This window comes from Bos grunniens, chromosome 4 (genome assembly GCF_055505025.1).
Source record: "Bos grunniens cultivar Pamir isolate PY7600 chromosome 4, Bosgru_T2T1.0, whole genome shotgun sequence".
Lineage (NCBI taxonomy): Eukaryota > Metazoa > Chordata > Mammalia > Artiodactyla > Bovidae > Bos > Bos grunniens.
The window spans coordinates 97,686,187-97,707,145 of NC_141168.1; the positions used below are offsets into that span (position 1 = coordinate 97,686,187).

The 20,959-nt window shown below is 37.4% G+C and overlaps 1 protein-coding gene and 1 pseudogene across 10 annotated transcripts in view; both read left to right on the forward strand.

The window, feature by feature from the left end:
- The window catches only part of DGKB (diacylglycerol kinase beta), a 1,123,143-nt gene that overhangs the window by 890,477 nt on the left and 211,707 nt on the right, over nt 1-20,959 (forward strand). For all 9 annotated transcript variants that reach the window (XM_086397581.1, XM_086397582.1, XM_086397586.1 and 6 more), the window contains one exon: nt 17,374-17,464. In XM_086397581.1, coding sequence (XP_086253707.1) covers nt 17,374-17,464 — 91 coding nt within the window. The remainder of the gene's footprint in view (nt 1-17,373; nt 17,465-20,959) is intronic.
- LOC147374571 (protein phosphatase methylesterase 1 pseudogene) lies at nt 4,346-5,146 on the forward strand (annotated as a pseudogene). Its single transcript, XR_015163283.1, has one exon. The product of XR_015163283.1 is annotated as a protein phosphatase methylesterase 1 pseudogene (transcript).

Below are 20,959 nucleotides of genomic sequence, written 5' to 3' on the forward strand. Positions count from 1 at the left end.
TTCAACAGTGGCTGAATGAGGCAAAAAGTAGAGAATTATGATGATGGAGACAGAAAGTCTTAGAAGACATTGTCATATTGATCAATTCTCAGAAGACTTGAGTCTAATCCCATGTCTGGCCCCAATTCTACCTACTTTAGATCCTCATTCACTGGGGGTGCGGGTGGGGGGTGGTAAAAAAAAAAAAAAAAAAAAAAAGCTGTGCAGTACTTTTCTGCTCTAAAAGTGAGATTCCACAATTAATGTTTGTTTTCATCATTGATTTTCTAAGTATTGAGTACTTCTAAGCCTGTGGCACTATGAAGAAGATCAAAATGAAATGAGCATGGAGTCTTGGAGAAGGCAACGGCACCCCACTCCAGTACTCTTGCCTGGAAAATCTCATGGAGGGAGGAGCCTGGTGGGCTGCCATCCATGGGGTCACTAAGAGTCAGACGCGACTGAGCTACTTCACTTTCACTTTCACTTTCATGCACTGGAGAAGGTAATGGCAACCCACTCCAGTGTTCTTGCCTGGAGAATCCCAGGGATAGGGGAGCCTGGTGGGCTGTTGTCTATGGGGTCGTACAGAGTAGGACACAACTGAAGCGACTTAGCAGCAGCAGCAGCAGCAGCAGCAGCAGCATGGAGTCTCAATCGTTAAAATGTTGACTCTCTAGGAGGAAACCATAAATGATCACAATACTTTAAAATGATGTTTCAAAAGAAAGGTATATATTTGATGTTCACAGCCAGTGTCATAAAGTGGAATTAGGACTACCAAATATATTCATTTATGTGACACATTTGCAGATGGTGACCTTCTATATGATAATCTTGGTGCATTTCCTTAGGAAATTCTGTTTTTCTGAAGTCTGTTGCTCCACGACTTTTGGTTCTTGAGATTTATGCTCCCGTGCAGTCTGGGCCTGAGCTTCATTAGCACCTGATTTACCATGAGTGCAGATGGTTATTGGAAATAAAAAGTCAACCATTTCCTATGATTAAATCTCTCATGGGCTGCATCTCCCTCTTAGCTATTTCCTTACTATTGCATATGATTCATTTGCAAGCAGAACAGTGATTATTATATGATTGTTAAATCTAAAGTGGAAAGGAAAGTAGATTATTAGAAAAAGTCTAGTAGCTTATTAATATATATTATGTGCTACAATGAAATGATTTTACCGAAGTATTAGCAGGATGATAGATTTATGGATGATGAGAGAAAATTACTCTATTGTGACGATTGTGTGTAACAAAAAGAATTCAGATTCCTTTTTTTTTTTTCTTTTCTTTCTTTTTTCTTTCTGCTTGCCTTGCTTTAACGGGTTCTTGCTTAAACCAATAATCTCCCCAAATGCCTCCTCATCCTTATGAGCAATCATGTAACTGTGAGTCTAATAAGCAAATGAAGGGAAATCCAGGAACATTAATTCGCTATGTCTATATTTTTTGAGCTGAGAGGAAAGCAAGACTTTGTTTCCAACAGAAATATTTCAGTAGTTTTATCTGATTGGAAGTAATTGACTGTTACTTTTTCACTTGACGCTTTCCTTTTATGCGAACAGTGAGAGTCTGAGAAATTGTATCTCCCTTTCAGAATGTTGCATCCTCTTTATGTGATGCTGAATTGATGAAATTTATGACCACATAGTACAGAGTCAACTTGTACAACAGAGACTTGTTGATTTGCCTAGTTATTACTGTATTTAATTGCCCTATCATATTCCTCTTCATCTGGTGTAAAAGTCTAAATCATTCAATTGAAAGACAAATACAACCACAGTTACCAGAGCGCTCTTCTCTCTAATTCATTTCCATTATTAAATTTATTCAGGTTACTTAGTTTCAGCTCTGAGGCTTTGGTTATGCACAGGGTTTTAGCAATGAAATTCAAGCATTTATCTGCTGATCTTTTAGGAACGTATTTTGCTACCACTTCCTGAATGCTCATGCAGCAAATAATTGTATCAAAAGAAATAATATGCATAGACAAAGAAATACAAATTCAGTATAAGTGCTGCCACTGACAGTATTCATCATAAGAAAAATATACTATGCAGCAAAATGTCTGGCCTCCTGTAGCAGCACTTAGACACACTGAGCTAACATTCTAGTCTGGGCTGTTTGGTCTCCTCTGCTTGGCTTTGGGTATGTGTTCTGCCACAGGGCCTTTGTACTGTCACCTGTGCTAGAAATGTGCTTCCCTCCTAGTTTATAACCTCTCATGAAAACATTCTCATTCTTCTCCTTCCCATGGTACCATAGCAATTTCACTTGTGTGTGCTTGAGGAATTACTGTCTTTCCCACTGTACTGTAGGGCAGAGTCTCTAAGGCAGAATTGATGGAAGCTTTTGCTGACTTCTTTATATGTTATGCTTGCTGCTGCTGCTGCTAAGTCATTTAAGTCATGTCTGACTCAGTGGGACCCCATAGACGACAGCCCACCAGGCTCCGCCGTCCCCGGGATTCTCCAGGCAAGAACACTGGAGTGGGTTGCCATTTCCTTCTCCAATGTATGAAAGTGAAAAGTGAAAGTGAAGTTACTCAGTCGTGTCTGACTCTTAGTGACCCCATGGACGGTAGCCTACCAGGCTTCTCCATCCATGGGGTTTTCCAGGCAAGAGTACTAGAGTGGGTTGCCATTGCCTTCTCCATGTTATGCTTGCTACTGCTACTGCTAAGTCGCTTCAGTCGTGTCCGACTCTGTGTGACCCCATAGACGGCAGCCCACTAGGCTCCCCCATCCCTGGGATTCTCCAGGCAAGAACACTGGAGTGGGTTGCCATTTCCTTCTCCAGTGCATGAAAGTGAAGAGTGAAAGTGAAGTCGCTCAGTCGTGTCCAACTCTCAGCGACCCCATGGACTGCAGCCCACCAGGCTCCTCCGTCCATGGGATTTTCTAGGCAAGACTACTGGAATGGGGTGCCATTGCCTTCTCCGTCCATGTTATGCTTAGCACATAACAAAACTTATAATGTGTAATAATGTGTAATGTGTATTACACTTCTGTGTAATAAGTCTCTTTTATCCATTTTTACACAGCTCACCACACCAAAACTTGGTGCCTGAAAATAACAGCAATTTATTATTTTTCATACTTTTGGGGTTAACAAGGCAGCTCTTCAGCTGCAATAAGCTGGTGGATTTTCTGGGCTTGGGCTCAGCTAGGATATTAGATTTTTCTCATCACATCATTTTCTACCCTAGGCAAGAGGTTCTTAAGACAGTGCTCCATGAGAGGGAGGGTGGCCTTTACAAAGCTGTTGAGGCCTAAGCTCTTGAACTTGCACAGCATCATTTCTGTTGTATTCTGCAAAGGGGGTGAAGAAAAAGATTTTCCTCTGGAAAGGAAATGTAGCATAGTCCTGTTGCATAATGGCATTTATGCAGGATTGGGAAGAATTTGTGCCTGTTAAACAATCTACTGTTGTATTCAGTAATATTTTAATTAATTATAAATGCAACTATAATTTAATTTTGAAGCTAGTTCAGGAATTGGCTGATATATATGTTTTATCATTTATTGTATTTGCTTTGGAATTTTACTTTATATACACTGTGCTCTAAGAATGAGAAGAAACGGAGAGAGTGGTTCATCAATTCTAAGAGATAATAGGCGATCTAATCTCACATTTAGATAAATAAAGACTGTGAGCTGTATAAGAGCAGGAACTTAATCATGAACTTCCAGCAATTAGAATAATTTCTGGTACATAAGAGGTATTTAATAAATATTTGTTGAATGAATGAATGAATGAGAAAAATTAATAGACATCCTTTTCTTTGATCTTCCTTTTTATGTTCTTAAGGAAGTCACTTTTTCTTTTCATCTGTCTCAAATGATTAGGTTGTAAATTTTTAGGGAAAAGGCTGAGGGACAAGTAGTGTTTCTGCTCATCCACATATTGAGTTGTTCAAAAAGTTTATTTGAGTTTTTATGTAAGATATTATTTCCATGAGTATATCCATGAATCCATAATAATGAATTCTGTCAAGATTTAGCGATAATAAAACATAATACACACATATGAATAATATTATAATTATTTTACATTTGATGACTTACTAAAAAGAGCCTCCAATAGATTTTGTTTTCATATTGATTGATAAAAATAACAAGATAGCCTCTGCACTCTCTATAGTCTGTTCATAATAGGAAACATCACTGAGTCACTAACCTAAATGAGTGACTGTACATATCTAATAATACTCAGTATGAAACGACTTCAGTACTATATCTGGATTCAGCAAAATTTTTGTGAACAAAAGTATCATTTTGTTTTTCCTCAGCTGAAAAATACAGATGACTTTTTTTTTTTTTTAACTTTACAAATTGTATTAGTTTTGCCAAATATCAAAATGAATCCACACGGTGCTATTGCAGTCCACACAGTATCGTCGAACCTGGTGCCAAGCCTCTTGGGTCTGTGCATGATTGATGTTGTGGAAGGTACAGCCATGGATGCACTTAATAGCATGCAGAATTTCTTACATGGTCGTCCTAAAACCTTCAAGTCTCTGGAGAATGCCATTGAATGGAGTATGAAGAGTGGCCAGATTCGAAATCTGGAGTCTGCCCGTGTATCAATGGTTGGCCAAGTCAAACAGTGTGAAGGAATTACAAGTCCAGAAGGCTCAAAGTCTATAGTGGAAGGAATCATAGAGGAAGAAGAAGAAGACGAAGAAGGAAGTGAGTCAGTAAACAAGAGGAAAAAGGAAGATGACATGGAGACCAAGAAAGACCATCCATACACTTGGAGAATTGAACTGGCAAAAACAGAAAAATACTGGGATGGCTGGTTCCGAGGCTTATCCAATCTCTTTCTTAGTTGTCCTATTCCTAAATTGCTGCTCCTGGCTGGTGTTGATAGATTGGATAAAGATCTGACTATTGGCCAAATGCAAGGGAAGTTCCAGATGCAGGTCCTGCCCCAGTGTGGCCACGCAGTCCATGAGGATGCTCCAGACAAGGTAGCTGAAGCTGTTGCCACTTTCCTGATTCGGCACAGGTTTGCAGAGCCTATCGGTGGATTCCAGTGAGCCCAACGTGTGTGTTTCTGCAAAGCCGTGGTTGGTTCTTTCCGTGTGCTCTGGTCCAGTGAGTTGTTGCTAAACTGACATTAAACAGTGCCTAGTCCCCTAAAAAAAAAAAAAAAAAAATGTATACATGTGTTCCCCATCCTGAACTCTCCTCCCTCCTCCCTCCCAATACCATCCCTCTGGTTCATCCCAGTGCACTAGCCCCAAGCATCCAGTATTGTGCATCGAACCTGGACTGGCGACTCGTTTCATACATGATATTATACATGTTTCAATGCCATTCTCCCAAATCTTCCCACCCTCTCCCTCTGCAACAGAGTCCATGAGACTGTTCTATACATCAGTGTCTCTTTTGCAGATGACTTTTTTTTTTAATTTAAATTTATTTATTTTAATTGGAGGTTAATTACTTTACAATATTGTATTGGTTTTGCCATACATCAACATGAATCCGCCACGGGTGTACACATGCTCCCCATCCTGAACCCCCCCTCCCACCTCCCTCCCCGTACCATCCCTCTGGGTCATCCCAGTGCACCAGCCCCAAGCATCCTGTATCCTGCATCGAACTTGATGACTTTTTATTTAAATTCTGGGAAGTGATGCAACGTGTTGCTAAGTATACTACTATAGCAAAAAATGTTACTTTATTGATTTGTTGATGGTAATGCAGATTGGAAAAAGTTTTATCTTATAAAATATCTTCAACCATAATTCATCTCCACTTATTATCTGCTTATTTGAGCATAATTTCAAACAGTAGAACATAGAATATGGGCTTGGCATAATTTTTTAATAAAAAATAGATAATACAAGAGAGAAAAGACAAGGAAATCTTTCTTAGAATTGTCTAACGTGTACTTGAATGTACCAGCACAATGATTAATCCCCAAATAATAATCCCTACATCTGTCAATTAGTTCATATACAAGTCAGCCTGAATATTTTATATAAATTTTAGTATCTTGACTGGAAACAAAAACAGATCATGATATTTCAGGGAGTCATCTGGGTCCCTCAGGATATAAATCAGTGACAAAAAATGCAATCTAAATAGTCACAGATTTACTTATTCATGTGTTAGACTATATAATTCTTCAATTTGATTGAAAATATCAGTATTTTCAATATAACTCAAGTAGTCTGATTCCTATCCTTATCATTTTTATACAAATAATTAATGTGTTGGTAAAACCATCCCTCTATAGCATTGGGAAAAGGAGGATTGTCTCATTTTTAATTCCAGTGTGAGAGAAGTTTTAAGGTGAATAGCATTTTCAAAATGCACAGCTGTGGCTCTTGCTGCAGAATTGGAAAAGGACTGCTGATGTGTGAGGAAAAACAAAAGTAAAACATTAATATTCAGAGAGTAGAAACAAGTTTTATTAGAAGTAATTTTTTTTTAAGTTGTGAAGCTGTGTTAGTCCTCAACAGAATATAGGCAAGGGAAATAATGCGTGAAGGAGCTGCTGCTGCTGCTAAGTTGCTTCAGTCATGTCCGACCCTGTGCGACCCCATAGATGGCAACCCACCAGTCTCCCCCGTCCCTGGGATTCTCCAGGCAAGAACACTGGAGTGGGTTGCCATTTCCTTCTCCAGTGCATGAAAATGAAAAGTGAAAGTGAAGTTGCTCAGTCCTGTCCGACTCTTCTCGACCCCATGGACTGAAGCCTATGTGGCTCCTCCATCCATGGGATTTTCCAGGCAAGAGTACTGGAGTGGGTTGCCATTGCCTTCTCTGGTGAAGGAGCTAGATAGGTGTAACTTTTTTTTCTTTATTTTTTGTAAGTTTTACAAAATAGAGTATCTAAAAGTTCTTTAAGAGAAACAGATTAAAAATATAGCAAGGTGTAATATTTTATAATGATTCATCATTATTGATTGCAAGCTATTCTATGACACTGAGGATAGTAATAGAAAAGAATTAATTGGCCTTTCAATAATGAAAAGTAGATGTATTTTGCAAAAATATTCATGTAATCTTTTTCACATGTTGAATTCCCTATGTTTGAAACCAATTTAGTGATTTCAGATGTCATTAATATTTTAACATGCAAAGCAAATGCCATTAAACAGAGTTACTTAGTTTAATAATGTTGACTCCTTCTCATAACTGTCAAATGCACAAAGTTATAAATTAATTCATATTCTAGCTTTAAAGACTTGTCCATGAGTCAGGTCAGAAAACTGGAGCTGTTTTTCCTGTAAGTCTACTGAAACTATTAAATTTAGTTAAATTCCCTGAAACTAGGGAAATTGCGTGCTCAGTTGCTGTCTTGTTTGACTCTTTGTGACCCCATGGACTGCAGCCTAGCAGGATCCTCTGTCCATGGGATTCTCCAGGCAGGAGTACTGGAGTGTGTTGCCATTTCCTTCTCCAGGGGATCTTCCTGACCCAGGGTTTGGACCCGCATCTCTTGTGTCTCCTGCATTGGCAGGCAGGTTCTTTACAACTAGTGCCACCTTGGAAGGCCTTATAGTTTTGTATTTAGTGCTTAAATACTTGATTGGCTTAGTGCATTCAGTAAAAGCAAATAAAACAGAGAAAAGAGAGAGACAGAGATGGAGACAAATATAACCAAGAAAGTCAACTGGCAAATAGTAGAAAGAAGAGGATATAGCAAGAAATTGTTTTATTATCTAGATCAACATACTCGATTTGTTATCAAGCTAGATGTCTTAGTGGCCTTTGAAGCTGTCTTATAGACGTCTTCCCAGGGAGCAGTATGTTGACTGTGTGATCCTAGCCCAGTCTCATCCTCATTTTTAGAAAATGGAAAAATATCATTGTATCATGGCACCCAGAAGTGACCGGGCTCTTAATTACTTGCTGAAGTTACCATATAATAAAATGTATGAAGAAGTGAAGTGAAGTGAAGTTGCTCAGTCGTGTCTGACTCTTTGCGACCCCATGGACTGTAGCCTATCAGGCTCTTCCCTCCATGGGATTCTCCAGGCAAGAATACTGGAGTGGGTTGCCATTTCCTTCTCCAGGGGATCTTCTCGACCCAGGGATCGAACCTGGGTCTCCCGAATTCCAGGCAGATGCTTTAACCTCTGAACCACTTAAAATAGGGGGAAAATAGTGGTGATTCCTCTCCAGAGTAAAATGAACAGTTCCATAATTCAAGACATCATATTCATGATATCAAAATCCATGGCATTTCAGAATAGCTCCAGATTGCTTATTAACTATGGTATTAGAGCAAAGGAAAGGGATGGGTCTCAGACTCTGGAAAACCCGGCCAATTTCCTTCCTTAAAGAAATTTGCTGTTCCTTTTTAATGTGTTCACTCTTATTGCATCCTATGAACCTCCTTTTTAGAACTTATCACATTTGATATTAAATCATTTCATACACTTTTTTTTCCTAACTAGAAGTTAAGTGTAATGTGAGCAGACACTTCCATCCTGTGTACAGATGTAATCCCATTGTCTGTCACAGTTCCATGTCTAGAGTTAGATTCAGTTCAGTCGCTCAGTCGTGTCCCACTCTTTGCGACCCCATGAATCCCAGCACGCCAGGCCTCCCTGTCCATCACCAACTCCTGCAGTTCACTCAGACTCACATCTATCGAGTCAGTGATGCCATCCAGCCATCTCATCCTCTGTCGTCCCCTCTTCCTCCTGCCCCCAATCCCTCCTGGCATCAGAGTCTTTTCCAATGAGTCAACTCTTCGCATGAGGTGGCCAAAGTATTGGAGTTTCAGCTTCAGTATCATTGCTTCCAAAGAAATCCCAGGGCTGATCTCCTTCAGAATGGACTGGTTGGATCTCCTTGCAGTAGGTGTTGAGAATATGGATAAATGAATTTTTCCCCATAGAGAGCAGAAGTTTCTCTACTTTCCCCTGACATTCAGAGTTAGGCATGGAAACTTCCTAATTCCTGCATCTGTAGTGCCTTCCTCTCCATGGACAGAGCCTGGCAGGCTACAGTCTGTCTATAGGGTCACAAAGAGTTGGACATGACTGAAGAGCCTGACCACACACACACACCTCTTTTTGCTTTTATACATACTGAAGGGAATTTTTGTATTAGGGACATTTTCTGTTTATGAATTCCACAATCCACTGAAAAGAAGTAGACCTTTATTTTATATCGAGGCATACAAACCTTCATTAGAGTTTCACTGTCAACTTCAGCTAGGCTGTGTAAAGGTGTTCCTATTTATATTAGTGAGAGATACTCTACCTTAAATATTTCTGTACATCATCTCAGACATCATGGTCTATTTTATTAATTCAAATATCATTGACTCGATTTCTAAGTTTTTGGATATGGGACAGAGGAAAGTGGGAAGTGTGAACTTACCAGCTGGTTTCTCGTCTGTAACTCTGATAAGAGTATTAGTTGCAAATTAGGAACACTTCAGAAAGGGGTGGTTTGTGACTTTTTCCCTGAGGTTATTTCAAGTATATAAACATAGAAATCATTCCTTAAAATTTAAGGTGATAGCTTTTCAGGGATATTTGCATATCTAGTCACAAGATAAGCACAGGGAATTATGCTAAACAGAAATTCACTATCTGCTGCTGCTGCTGCTAAGTCACTTCAGTCGTGTCCAACTCTGTGTGACCCCATAGACGGCAGCCCACTAGGCTCCCCCGTCCCTGGGACTCTCCAGGCAAGAACGCTGGAGTGGGTTGCCATTTCCTTCTCCAATGCATGAAAGTGAAAAGTGAAAGTGAAGTCGCTCAGTCATGCCGGACTCTTCTCGACCCCATGGACTGCAGCCTACCAGGCTCCTCCATCCATGCGGTTTTCCAGGCAACAGTACTGGAGTGGGGTGGCATTGCCTTCTCCGAATTCACTACCTTAACTCCCTTAATTCAGTTACCACAAAATTTCACATCTAGAAAAATTGTATTGTATAACAAATATATATCTCTTTGGGGTTTTCCAAATATCTCACTGGTAATAATATTGTGAAAATTCTCTTTTGAACTATAATGGACAGTGCTGTCAGTGTGCTTTTGGCTACAAGTAACAGAATATATGAAGTAACTAATGAGCTTATTTACCAATCTCACATGAGTGGAGAGCCAGTAATAGACTGCAACCCCATGGACTGTAGCCCACCAGGCTCCTCTGTCCGTGGGATTCTCCAGGCAAGAATACTGGAGTGGGTTGCCATGCCCTCCTCCAAGGGATCTTCCTGACTCAGGGATCAAACCCAGGTCTCGAACATTGTGGGCAGATTTTTTACCATCTGAGAAAGAATGAGCCTTGCTTTCACATTCTACATGTCTCTTTTTTAGAATGGAACATCTCTCAGGTCCCATTGGTCTGCTCTAGATTACATTGTCACCTTTAATTGACTCATTTCAAGAAAGGGGAGTTAAAAATACTTTTAAAATAGAAATATGAACAAAAGAGTCATTTAGTGATGATCACCCATCTGACCTCTAACATTTCCCGGCTGCTGCTAAGTCACTTCAGTCGTGGCTGACTCTGTGCAACCCCAGAGACGGCAGCCCACCAGGCTCCCCCGTCCCTGGGATTCTCCAGGCAAGAACACTGGAGTGGGTTGCCATTTCCTTCTCCAAAGCATGAAAGTGAAAAGTGAAAGTGAAAAGTGAAAGTAAAGTTGCTCAGTTATGTCGGACTCCTAGCAACCCCATGGACTGCAGCCTACCAGGCTCCTCCGTCCATGGGATTTTCCAGGCAAGAATACTGGAGTGGGGTGCCATTGCCTTCTCTGAACATTTCCCTAATGGCTTAGAAAAAAGGTTTCATGTGATGCTGCATTCATTATTATATTTAATAAGAGGCAGTATGAGAACAAAGGTAGAATTTCTGAGTTAGATTTTGCTGCTTCCCATATTAGGTTGGGTGAGTGACTTTAAACCTCTTTGGGTTCACCTGTGACAGTGCCATGCTGAATGACAATACAAATATTACTATCACAGATTCATTTAATCTCCCTAACAATTTTCTTTAAGAACATTTTATGATTATGAAATACTTATTTTAATAATAGAGATCTAGTTGCTATTAAAAGATACTAAGTTCTAAACATCTTAAACACCCGTTTAAACACATTTGATTTAATTATTAATTATCCTTGTTCTTTGAGGTCTTACTATGTATTTATATATAGATTTTAGATTTTTAGATTTTGGATTTTAGAATTTTAGATTCTGTAATATGACATTCAGTTCAGTTCAGTCACTCAGTCATGTCCGACTCTTTTCGACCCTATAAATCGCAGCACACCAGGTCTCCCTGTCCATCACCAACTCCCGGAGTTCACTCAAACTCACATCCATCGAGTCGGTGATGCCATCCAGCCATCTCATCCTCTGTCATTCCCTTCTCCTCCTGCCCCCAATCCCTCCCAGCATCAGAGTCTTTTCCAATGAGTCAACTCTTCGCATGAGGTGGCCAATGTATCAGAGTTTCAGCTTCAGCATCAGTCCTTCCAGTGAACATCCAGGACTGATCTCCTTTAGGATGGACTGGTTGGACCTCCTTGCAGTCCAAGGGACTCTCAAGAGTCTTCTCCAACACCACAGTTCAATAGCATCAATTCTTCAGCACTCAGCTTTCTTCACAGTCCAACTCTCACATCCATACATGACCACTGGAAAAACCATAGCCTTGACTACACGGACCTTTGTTGGCAAAGTAATGAATGTCTCTGCTTTTGAATATGCTGTCTAGGTTGGTCATAACTTTCCTTCCAAGGTGTAAGCGTCTTTTAATTTCATGGCTGCAGTCACCATCTGCAGTGATTTTGGAGCCCAGAAAAATAAAGTCTGACACTGTTTCCACTGTTTCCCCATCTATTTGCCATGAAGTGATGGGACCAGATGCCATGATCTTCATTTTCTGAATGTTGAGCTTTAAGCCAACTTTTTCACTCTCCTCTCTCACTTTCATCGTACTGCTTTTATACTTTTCCATTCTAACACTCCTAATTCTTTCTAGTGCAGGTTGCTCAGTCGTGTCTGACTCTGCGTCCCCATGGACTATAGCCTGCCAGGCTCCTCTGTCCATGGAATTCTCCAGGCCAGAATACTGGAGTGGGTAGCTGTTCCTCACCCAGGATTTGAACTGGGGTCTCTGGCATTGCAGGTGGATTCTTTACCAACTGAGCTACCAGGGAATCAAAAAGCAGGAGAAAGAACATTTAAGAAAGAAATAATTGTTTTCTGTTAAGGAAGAAAGTCCTCTTATATAAAAATAGTCTTATATAACCACATATTCTTTTTCTTTCTTCCAGAGAATTAAAACATACTAAAATATTCAATCTTTGAGAGCAGGTTTCACCTTACATATGAGCAACTTTAATCTTATACAAGCAATTCAGGTTAAAAATTGCATTTTTAGACTACCCATCTCTTTTGTTTTTACATACTAAGTTAGAATGTTTTATGATTCTGTCTGAAGTTTCTGTAGCATGTTTCATTGTCTCCTGAGGGCTTAACAAGTGTGCCTTAAGGATGCACATTAGATACAAGCATTTTTATATGTCATTTCAAAAAATGTATCTCTACCTGTTGTTTGCAAATATGAGGAAAGTTTGCTGTCTTCCATATGAATATAAAGTGACTCCACTGTAGTCATTACAGCCATGTTTCTTCCTTATGAACTGGTATTATCATCATTATTCTTTTGCTATGAGAGAGTATAACTTCCTATTTAAAAAAAAAAAGCATAGATTTGAGGGTTTCAATGAAATGTAGTTCTTTTTATAAGATATAATCATATTAAGAGTAACACCTCACCTCGTTTGGGAATGAAAGAGTAACCCTATTACTTGTGTTTGTTGTAACGTCTCTTGGCAGTGAAAACCAAACCTGATCTGAGTTTTATGACATAGTGCACCACTTTCAACACTTACCCTATTGCTGTAAGTCAACAGTGCCACATCTCTCATCACCAACATTGTTAGCCAAATTCAAAATTCCTGTTTCTAGAGTATTCCATCAAATTGTGAGACTGAATTTTTATTATTAAAATAAAGTTATTGAAATGTCAGAAGCATTGTTCTCCATGGAAAATAATTTTAAAACAAGTTTTGAAATGACTTTGAAATGCTTACATAACAGGATAACAGGGCAAAAATGAAAGCAAGCTAATATAAATGAGGTTTTTGAAGCATGCTTAATGAGTAAAAAAATATTCATTTAAAATCCATTTTGACTAAGCTACTGAGGGCTTCATGTTTTTGCTTTCATTTGAAAAGCAAAGGTCAGAATTTTATTTTATCTGATGAGCATGTTATTCAGATAGTATAGATATAATCCCTTAGCTACGGATGTCTGAGAATGGATTCAGGTGTCTATTCAGTTTTACACATATATAAATGGTCTTCCAGTATCTTCTACATCACCACTAAATACATGAAAAAAAAAAAAAAAGCACACCTGTGAAAGAAAAAAAATGATATTTAAGAGTAATTTGACTGAATTAAAACTTTTTCTGTGTTTATGACTTTCAAGTTTGCTACAGTAAGGTAAATGAAGCAATTTCACCCTTTTTATGTTGTATCTTTGCTAAAGTGAACTTCATATCTAATTAGGTTCTTTGGTATTCTTTTTTGGGAATTGCACTGGCAGTTCATGTTTTGCTTGTTTTGTTTTATGTTTGCTACATTATCATTACTTAGCAGACAAAAGTTTTAAAAAAAATTGTAAACCAGGAAGACAAGTTCTAAGGTTAAATATATCGCTAGAAATTAAAATGCCTATTTGAACAAAACTTGTAGAACTAAATATTACCTACATTTCATTGTGACAAGAATAATTGTCTTTCTGAGCAATATCTCTGATAGTTCACATTTTCCTGAGAGTGTGTAAAAGAAGCAAAATTACTGGTAGCAAGAAAAATAAATGCCTGGCAAATGAATGTCAATTTCATTTTTACCTGAACATCTGGTAGCCAAGCACTTTAAATATTAAACTGAAGGCTGTAGACCTACAATTAAATTCATTGAAATAGGATTTAATATATTAACAGCTTAAAATTATAATAGTATGAATAACTGTTTTTTTTTTGGAGGACTTATGTCATCATACCTGTAATCACGAAACTTGTCTAAGGATACAATAAATTTGACTGTGGTGTGAACATTTCATAGGGGGTTAGATGTCCTGTTACCTTGTTCTTCAAATCCAAAGCTATATGTTTCCTCTGACAAATTTGAGTTTGAATTATTTGGATCATTTTCTAATGTGAGTGATAAAAATAAATAGCATACATGCTTAAATGTGCTTTTTGCATTTCTACAACCTAAAAACTAGTTTGGTGGAAAAAAATAAAATTTAACAGCTTTTAATTTGTCATGTGGAATCTGATCCTATGTGCTTTTTATTGCCTCCATATATTTATCTAAGTGAAACATAAAATGGTTGTAATAATGGAGAATTTAAAGCAGCTTTTGCACATGAGCAGTAATGCTAACTAATATGGTGAATAAAGCCTGAATGTAAATTCTCAGAATTTCTGTTTCTTGTGATGTGTTTGCTAAAGTAAGTATATATTGGTTAGCTTATACAATCTCCTCATCATCCCGGTTAAGCTATGAAGAACTTTGGGAAAAAAAGTTGGGAGTAATCATTTACATGCAATTTGAAGTCATGTATATAATTTTCAAACTTCAATACAGTGAAGTTTGAAAATAGCACCAAACCTGTCAAAATGTAGACTCATGAACTCATAGCCCCCCTCTTTTTTCCTGGAGTAATACTTTGATATCCCCACATATACCCCCAGAGATAACCCAGGTATGGCAGAAATTAGTGTTATCTAATACTACCAGTTCGTATTGATGCACCCGAATTTATGTCTCTTAAACTGAGCCTCTTCTTCCATTTTCCTTGCCCCTTGGTTATTTTTCACCTGTGCTATTCCAGTTACCACATTTCTGTCCATAGCACTAACAGTTCGACATTGCCACTCAGTTATTCATTTCTGTGAGTTTTATTTTATCCATATAACAAGACTGGCCACATCCCTCCAGTGCTAACAGACTTCTATAGCATCCTGTAAATCTGTCATATCAAGTCTAAACCCCTTAACTTGGCATACGCCTAGTTAGCCCACGCTTAGGAATCTCTTTAAGTCATTCTGCACGTTTTTGTTTTTGTTTTTTTTTTAATTTGGAGGGTAATTTCTTTACAATGTTGTGTTGGGTTTCTGCCATACCACACTGGGAATCAGTCATGAGTGTATATATATCCCCTTCTTCTTGAGCATCCCTCCCTCCTCCCATCCCTACCCCCCAGGTCACACTGAACTCTTAACAACCTGCTCCAGAACTTGTCTCCCTTTCCTCCTGTTTGTCTTCTGCTTATCCATTATGATGCCACCTTCTCTTCTAAAGCTTTTTGGACCCTGCAGGTAAAAGCAGGAGATTCACCAAAGTGTTTCTTCACAATATTTCAGTCATATTTAATTTAGAGAATTCGCTTTTTAATTATTTTATATGCCCATAACCTTTAACATCCTGAGCTCCTTAGAGACGAAGATAATCATGTTCATAGTTGTATCTTTAGGATAAACACAGAATATAGAAGTGAATGTTCTCACTGAAAGTTGATTGCATGAGTGATGAATAAATGAATCCAGGAAGGTCTGGATAAAACAGCAACAGAAAAGTATTATTAGAAAACTTTTTGAATGTAGAAAGACAATTCCAAATAGAAGCAGCATAAAATATATACTAAATAATATTCAAAGATTGTCTAGATACTATTTGATACTGAACAATGTCTTCCTATCAGTTTATTGAATGGTATCTTTTTATGATAATGGTGCATTAATAGGAAAATATTTTTAATTTTCCTAAACTTCAACCAATGTATAAAATTGTAAAACTACATTTATTCTATAAAGTAGACTGTTTTCATTAATTTAACATAAACATACATGTAGGCCTAGACCCACAGGTCTTACTGTTAAATGTTTGTCATTGTTTTTTCTAACTAGTTATCATCTATTTCTATCTACTCAGACATATGAAATCAGGCCATATGCAAGGAAGACAGTCTCGAGAAAAAGAATGATAATTCATAGTGCTAGAATCCTCTGAAACTTACCTTGGTTTTTAGATTATCGGCCTTAATATGGTGATTAGTGCAAGAAGGCAAGTGAAAGTTTTGTAAGCAAATAAGCCTTGTAGGAAATTAAATATTATTGGATGTGTCTAGGTGGATAAGATTATTTTTATAATTCATATTTCATATCAGAGAACTCTATACAACACAGCATAACAATAAGTACTCCATGTCATTTTTTATAACAAGTAATAGTATTTGCATTAAATAGTAAGGTCCCTGCCAAGTGTCTTTTTTAATTGTCGAAATGCTTTACATTCTAATGTGAAAATCACATGTCAGGGTTTATAAAGAAAAAAATAATTTGCTGTTGTAGAGACATTTGAATATCATTATAAAAATTTTCTTTTGTTTTACCTTCATGTGTGAAAACATATATCTCATTTTACCTGTATTTTCTTCTAACTGAGGGCATGACAGTATGTTAGACTATGTATAATTAAAAACTGCAGCTTTTGTGAAAATTAATTTTTAGATCCAGTACAAGATTACATAAAAATCTAGTCATCCTTTGTACAATTACTTTAAATGATCATTAATTTAATTACCTGTACAAAGAAACCAAGATATGGTCACTGATTTCTGGGAGAAAATAAATTTTGAATATCTTAATTCCAGATTAAATACTGTACTAATTTAAAACTATATTTTCTTCACAACTTTGTTTGCTGATAAAATATTGTTATTACTTCTTTAGTTCTATCAGGCTGTATCATAATTTCCCACTGCCATTCATGTAACAGAGGACAGTATCTTTAAATGATAATTGATAGTTATCTAAAAAATGCTAAATTTTACCCTGTGGATAACTATTTTTTTTCTGTTTAATATGCTTTCCAATCATGGTAATTTCTAGTCAATGCATAGCCATCTAGAAAAATTGAGCATATTTCAGTTCAGTTTCTTGAAAAAGGAAAAAAAAAGATCTCATGAAAAGTCTATGCTTTTTTTTTTTCTCTTTCTCTTTATGGTTACACAGTGGCTGGTCTCAAATCAAGTTGTCTAAGAACTAGCTACAAATCATAAGCACTAAAACCATATTTTAAAATCTGAGCAACCACTATTATAGATCAACACATCCCTATAATCCCCTCCAGGACAATCACATAATTTGACAATAGCACTTAAACTTTGAAAATTATGTGAGCATTTTTTACATAACAGATGGTACATGTCCTCACACCTTTTCTATCACTCATAATACAAGACAGGTCTACTCAATTTTTAAAAATACCTTTTGTTATTAATAATTGCCTAAGCCACTTCTTCCTTTCCTTTTTCAGAATGAAGAACAAATTTTGGTATTTTGAGTTTGGCACATCTGAAACTTTCTCAGCCACCTGCAAGAAGCTACATGAATCTGTAGAAATAGAAGTAAGAAAATGAATTCTCTTTATAATTCTATGAAATGGCTTGAGTGTATTAATTTGTTGTGATAGCCCATGGAAGAAGTTAGAATTTTAGCAATCCACATAGCTTTACCCAGTATTCTAAAATGTCATTTCTGTCACTTATTGAAAATCTAGCACTATCTGAAATACTAATGAAAAGCTAAGTGTGAGTATGCATTGTTTAATACAGCATAAAATAATTGAGAGGTGGAAATAACTGTAGATATCACTGGATATTGTATGGACAGAAAGCTGTAAGATAAAAGAAAGTACTTGAAGGGAAAGAAAAAAGTTGCAGAATACATGGAAAAAAACATATTATTTTTAGGTCTCAATATCATATAACTTTTAAAAATACAGTTCACTAAAATTGTACTTACTTTCATGAATAAAGGTTAAAAAATATACTTTTCCATTCCCCATACCCATTCATTAGCTAGGTTTTCTCAGTTCCTGAGGTTGCCATTCCCCATTACATTTGTAGAAAGTGAAAAAGTCAAGAAAGAGAGTGAAGATAGCAAGAAAAGATAGACTTTAAAAAGGTTTGGAGCAAATATGTCTATCAAAATTAAATACATTGTAGGACTAAAAATTTGGAGACAAGCTATAATAGAAAATGACTTAGATTTATTTAGAGGATTTTAGGGGTTAAAGAAAAAGGAAAAGTTAAATTTTGATAAGTAGTAAAGACAAATGAACAGAATCATGAAACAAGGATGCCTAATGACTAGCTTATGTGAATTGAGAAATATTGGCTTTAACACTTTTCATTTTAAAAAGAAACAACTTGTCAGCTGAGACCTAAATCTTTAGTGGCAACTTTTCAGGTAATAAGTTTGGTAGACAAAAGCAGTTAGGGACCACAGAGAAATATGATCATCTGGCTAGGTTCTTCATTATCTCAGCTTTCTAATTTACTGTTAATAATAATAACAGCAAAAGTGGTACTAATTCAGACTATATCTCTTCGGACTTTTTCCTCATCATGATTGATAAATAAATCAAAGTATTACAGGTAGAATGGATTGTCATGGTACGGGAAAGGCCCTTCATGACTGAATCAGCTCGTAATCCTGAAAAGGATTATTTTCACAAAAGGTCAAGGATTTGGGCTCAACATGGACTTTCTGTGATTGGTATTTGTGATGATAAATGTGTATATATGTTATATATATATACTTATATAGCTATATGTGCATATAAATTTTTAAAAATTCATTATATAGTAGATCTTAAGTATTTCTGCCCTCAAAAACTGTTTTTTAAAGAAAATCTGTAGCAAAAGGCAAAAATGAAAAAGAAAAAATTGAAGTGTGGCTTTTGGTTGCTGCTGCTGCTCCTGCTAAGTCTTCAGTCGTGTCTGACTCTGTGTGACCCCATAGACGGCAGCCCACCAGGCTCCCCCCGTCCCTGGGATTCTCCAGGCAAGAACACTGGAGTGGGTTGCCATTTCCTTCTCCAATGCATGAAGGTGAAAAGCGAAAGTGAAGTTGCTCAGTCATGTCCGACTCTTAGCGACCCCATGGACTGCAGCCCACCAGGCTCCTCCGTCCATGGGACTTTCCAGGCAAGAGTACTGGAGTGGGGTAATATAGGGTAAATACTGTGAAACCTCTTTCACTTCTCTTTACCTTCGCCTACCACTGAACATAGATTGAACATAGACTGAACATAGATTGAAGAAGAAAACTACCTGAGAGAGATACTTCATGCTCATGGTTAGGTAAACTCACTGTGGTAGTGATGTCAGTTCTTCTCAACTTGAACTAAAGATTTAATGCAATCCCCATATTCCAGCACATTATTCTGTGAATATCAGCAAACTGATGCTAAAATTTATCTGGAGAGTCAAAAGACCCGAATAGCCAAAACAAAATTGAAGGAGAACAAAGTTGGAGCACTGACATTATCTGTCTTTAAGACTTACTAGAAAATAATCAAAACAGTGTATGTTGGTGAAAGAACAGACAAAGCAAGGAAACAGATTGTAGAACCCAGAAATATATTCCCATAAATATAATCACCTGTTCTTTGACAAATGAGGGAAGCCAATACAATGGAGAAGAGAAAGTTTTTAAATAAATAGTGCTGAGATGACTGGAAATCACAGGCAAAAAAAAAAAAAAAAACCCTCTTAACAGGCCTTCACCTTTAATAAAAATCACTGAAAATGCATCACAGAGCTAAACGTAAAATGCAAAACTCTAAAGTTTGAAGATAACATAGGAGGAAATCTAAATGGCATTGGATATGATGATGCCTTTTAGATACAACACCAATGGCACAAAACAAGAAAGAAAGAATTGATAAGCCAGACTTCATTGAAATTAAACACTTCTGGTTTGTGAAAGATGGTGTCAGGAGAATGAGACAACAAGTCACAGACTAAGAAATAATATTTGCAAAAGACATATTTGATAAAGAACTTTGTATATTCAAAACATACAGAGAACCCCTACAATTCAACAATAATAAAATAAACAACCCTATTGAAAACTGGGCCAAAGACTTTAACTGATACCTCACCCAAGGAGATACACAGATGACAAATGAGCAGGTGAAATGACACTCCACATCATATTTCATAAGGAAAATGCAAATTAAAACAACAATGAAATACTGCTCTACAGCTATTAGGATATTGCTAAAACCAAAAGCTGGTGAGGATATGAAGCAATAGGGGGTCTAAATCATTTCTAGTGGGAATGCAAAGTGGTATAGCCACTTTGGAAGAGAGTTTGGAAGTTTCTTACAAAGCTAAACATGCCCTTACCACATGATCCAGGAATCCTACTCTTTAGTACTTACCCAGAGGAGCTGAAAACATATGTACACACAAAAACATGCCCATGGATGTTAATAACAACTTATTTAATAATTGTCAGAACTTGGAGGCAAATAAGAGGTCCTTTAGCAGATGAACAGAAAAATAAGTTGTGGTATATCCAGACAATAGAATATTATTCAGGGCTGAAAAGCTACCAAACTGAAAAGACATGAAGGAAACATAAATGCATCTTCCTAAGTGAAAGAAGTCATGGTGAAAAAGCTATATGCTGTATAATGCATATGATATTCTGGAAAAGAAAAAACTATGAAGACGGTAAAAGATCAGATCAGATCAGATCAGTCACTCAGTCGTGTCCGACCCTTTGCAACCCCATGAATCGCAGCACGCCAGGCCTCCCTGTCCATCACCATCTCCCGGAGTTCACCCAGACTCACGTCCATTGAGTCAGTGATGCCATCCAGCCATCTCATCCTCTGTCGTCCCCTTCTCCTCCTGCCCCCAATCCCTCCCAGCATCAGAGTCTTTTCCAATGAGTCAACTCTTTGCATGAGGTGGCCAAAGTACTGGAGTTTCAGCTTTAGCATCATTCCTTCCAAAGAAATCCCAGGGCTGATCTCCAATTGCCAATTAAGGAGGAGGGAGGGAGGAACAGGCAAAGCACAGAAGTTTTTAGGGCAATAAAAATAC